At 38.2% G+C, this 3663-nt stretch overlaps 1 protein-coding gene across 1 annotated transcript; it reads right to left on the bottom strand.

The window, feature by feature from the left end:
• Positions 1-706: 706 nt before the first annotated feature.
• Positions 707-2577, bottom strand: SCG2 (secretogranin II). The gene has a single exon (XM_028105349.2). The coding sequence runs from the start codon at positions 2575-2577 to the stop codon at positions 721-723; it is 1857 nt and encodes a 618-aa protein (XP_027961150.1). The 3' UTR covers positions 707-720.
• Between the last annotated feature and the right edge of the window lie 1086 nt (positions 2578-3663).

Here is a 3663-nt window from a genome sequence, read left to right as displayed (position 1 = left end):
GGTGCAAGGTATAACTATGACAATAAAAGTCTTATTCCATAAATCATATATGTGAGAAAAGCCATAAGCAAGTGTTAAGCAGTGGGCTATTAGAAGATGTTACATTCTAAGCACATAGCATAATAATATATTTACAATTATTTCTTACCTGGGTTGACTGTGGAAGATAAGAATTTTCTCTTTGGGCTCCATAGTCATTGTCTCTGGCTTTCCAGAATGAATAGTCCACAGTTGTCAAGAAATAACATTTATTAATCAACAATTAAACACACAATAGAAAAGGCCTTATGAATAAAACTATATATTTATAATGCTTTATTTTTTTTTGCTCCAGAACTTCACAAAACACTATAGACAGTAACAAAATAATTCAATAAATATTAAAAACTTTCAAGAGAATTATAGGACACTCTTTATCATATGTGAGCATCAACAATGCCACAGCCATTAAATACACTATTAAACACTATCACAGATATCTTTCTTGAATAAGGGATGTGATTAATTTTTTTATCCAGAAGTCATAACATTGACACATATCCATACACAAGAGAATAGCTCAGAATAAGTGAAGCAGATACCCCAGTGAAATGGAATCATCTGCCTGTACATCATTTAAGGATATTACAGTGTTAACAGGATAGAAGTCAACACACTAAAGAGAAATGCTGGGGTTTTCTTGGGGTTGGAGGGAGAAATTAGGGCATTTAATGAAAACTCTTACATATTTTCCATTGCTCTCTTAGCAATATGCTCCCTTCCCTTTTCTGCCTTTTCTTGGTTGAGGTATTCCAGCACTTTCATTAACAGATCTTCATCCAAGTACTGTCTGTTTGGGGTATCGTCATTCTTTGGTGGTGCCACAGGGAGCCTTTTGCTTACCGAGGCCAGTTTGTCAGTCTCCTGAGAGCTGCCTTGATTCAAATGCTCTTTGATGGCCTGCTCGATATGGTCCTCATCTTGTAGGTTATCTTCAGATGAGACTTGACTTGGAACTCGCTTCACCTGGTTTGAATTCATGATCTCAGGGTATTTCATTAGCATCCTGGCCAAGTATTCTCCTAATTCTTGATCCTTGTCATTCAGGTTTTCATATGCCATTTGCCTGTTCTCCACATCTGGTGCCCAGGCACCTTTGGGAAGCTGGTTTGCTCTAGATCTTCCAGGACCATAGGGGAGTCTTGGCAGAACTTTCTCTCGGTTATACTGACCAGAAAAATATGGAGGCTTTTGGTTTGCTGCACTCTCCATCCCTAAAAGATTTAAAATGTCCTCAACAGTGAGGCCATCTGGTAGGGCCTCTGCCATAGCACGGCCAGGTGTTTTGGAGTAGCCATTCTTGGAGAGCATTTTATTTTGGAACAGGTCTGGATGGTCTACGTCAACCTCTGAGATGTCATCTAGGTCAACGGGAAGTTCAACCTCCTGCTCTGGTTCCACTGATCCATTTGGCTTCTCTCCAGTTTTCAGCATGTCAATTAAGTCTTCAGGGGGTATCTGTAAATTCCTTGAGATTTCAATCAGCTGATAAATAGACTGCGAATCAAGTGGTTTCTCAAAAAGCCTGGTTGCTCTTTCCCCGTTCTGCCCATTCTGTGACCTTCCACTGCCTGCAGCATTCACTAACCTTTTCAGATATGCAATTACTTTGGAGACATCATCTGAGAATTGATCTTTACCCTCTTTCCGGAGATCTTCATCTTGGAGGCCCAGCTGTCCTGAACGCTTCACTTCATCATTGATTTGTTCATTTTTTTCTGCATTCTCTTTGCTGTCTCTTACCTCTTCCTGGGTTTGACTCTCTATCTTTTCTTCTACTGGGTTCCAGTCTTCTCCCCCAACCACATCTTCATAGGCAATGTTATTGGCCTTGTAGATGTCATCTTCATCATCTGTGTAAAGTTTTTGCTCCTCATCAACTCTCTCACGCTTCTGGTTGTTTGGTCCCGTCAGTTTCCCCAGCTCTTGGAACACAGATTCTAGTGTGGCAAGACTTTGAGGAGTATATTGTTCTTCTACTATTTCATTTGTGCGTTTAAAGGGGTTGTCCCTGGAATTCTCTTCATACATAGGAGGGAGTCGTATGTGCTTGAGCTTCCTTTCTGGCCACTGTTGAGCCTCGTAATCATCAGGCATGTCCATTGGAAAGTTCTTTTCTGAATTCAAGGCATAGAGCTTTTCTTTTGGTGCAGACAGAGGCTCATTTTCAGCCTGTCTCAAAGCTTCAAGTATTATCCTCATCCATTCATCTTCACTCAGGGAATCCCTTGTACTTTCTGGCAGGTGACTTTCATCACCATTTTCTTTTTTCTGAAGGGGAACAGAGACTCCTTGGTAGGGATTGTAGTCTGGGCTGTTTTCTTCTTTGTGAGCTTGTTGTCGGAGTTTTTCTATGTATTCTAAAGCTCTGATCATTTCAGGACTGGGAAACTTTTGGACATTTTCCAGTCTGAGGTCTGGTTCCTTCTGAAGCAGCTGGTTTCGCTGAAATGAAGCTGCTTCATCCCCAGAGATGAGGAAAATTAAAGGGATGAGAGACAGGGCTGTTCCAAGCCGGTGAGTCTTAGCTTCTGCCATGTTTGAAAGATGTCCTTAAAGCATAGAAAATATGAGTTAATAGAAATGAAAAACTAGAAGACACTATAGCAAAACAAGTAACTGATCATTGAAGGAAAACAGACAGCAGAGATTATTTCACATTAAACTTGGGATGACTCTTTTTAAAAGCCGTACATATTTCCTATATAACCCTCACAACCTAACTACAGGAATCCAGCAAAATTGTTACCCAATTTCATCAAGTTTTCATGACATTCACTTTGTTAAAATAATAACAAAAATACTGATATGAGGTTTCTAAAATTTTATTTTTTAATTTGCAAAACATGTAGTTAGTTTTTTTTGTATGCATTGTCTGTTTAATAAAAAATTTCCAAGCTGATTTTTAGTTCTCTTGTATAACATTCCTATTGAAAACACTGGTAAAAAAAATTAGTTGGCTTAATTTAAAACATGCATGCACACACACACACACACACACACACACACACACACACACACCACACATTAAATGATTTCCTTAAGGTTGTATAAAAAATCATGTGGTTAAGTTCCTGAATTGTCCATCTAATTTTTTGTAGAAACACTACAGCAGTGACATTACATACGATGAAGTAATACAGCATCTTAATGTCAATCATACTGAATTGCCTTGTGGATGAGTCCTATTTACCTACATTTTTCAGAAATAACTTGTTCTCACTCTGACACCAAACCCAACTGACAATTTTAAAGGTTCTATACCTTAATAACCTCCAGAACATTCTCTGGTCCCAGCTAGTAGGCTAACCTAGTGAAGTTTCTTTCTGTATAAACATACTGAAAAAGTAAACTTTTAAAATATTTGTGCTCCATATTTCTTCTAATCATTTTATTTGTGACTGTCTTGCAAAATGCAATCATGGTTATATTTTTCATCAGCCTTCAAGAATGCATAGTAAATAATAACAGATGCTACAGAGAGAACATAAGTTTTCTTAACCAGTCTATTTCTGAACCTGTGAGTGTTCAGATTCAGCTTGACTTATGTCTGTGTCTATTTTGGTGTGGACCTGTGAAATCTTAAATGACTCATACTGTTAGAAAATCTTAAAATAACCACTA

Source organism: Eumetopias jubatus, unplaced genomic scaffold (genome assembly GCF_037043125.1).
Source record: "Eumetopias jubatus isolate StellerSeaLion01/CBP00866 unplaced genomic scaffold, mEumJub1_p1.0 scaffold_3, whole genome shotgun sequence".
NCBI classification, from domain to species: Eukaryota; Metazoa; Chordata; class Mammalia; order Carnivora; family Otariidae; genus Eumetopias; species Eumetopias jubatus.
This window is presented reverse-complemented; position numbering and strand designations above follow the sequence as displayed.

What these genes read in the sequence shown, in the direction of transcription:
- SCG2 (XM_028105349.2), bottom strand. Translation starts at nt 2,577, where the DNA reads ATGGCAGAAGCTAAGACTCACCGGCTTGGAACAGCCCTGTCTCTCATC.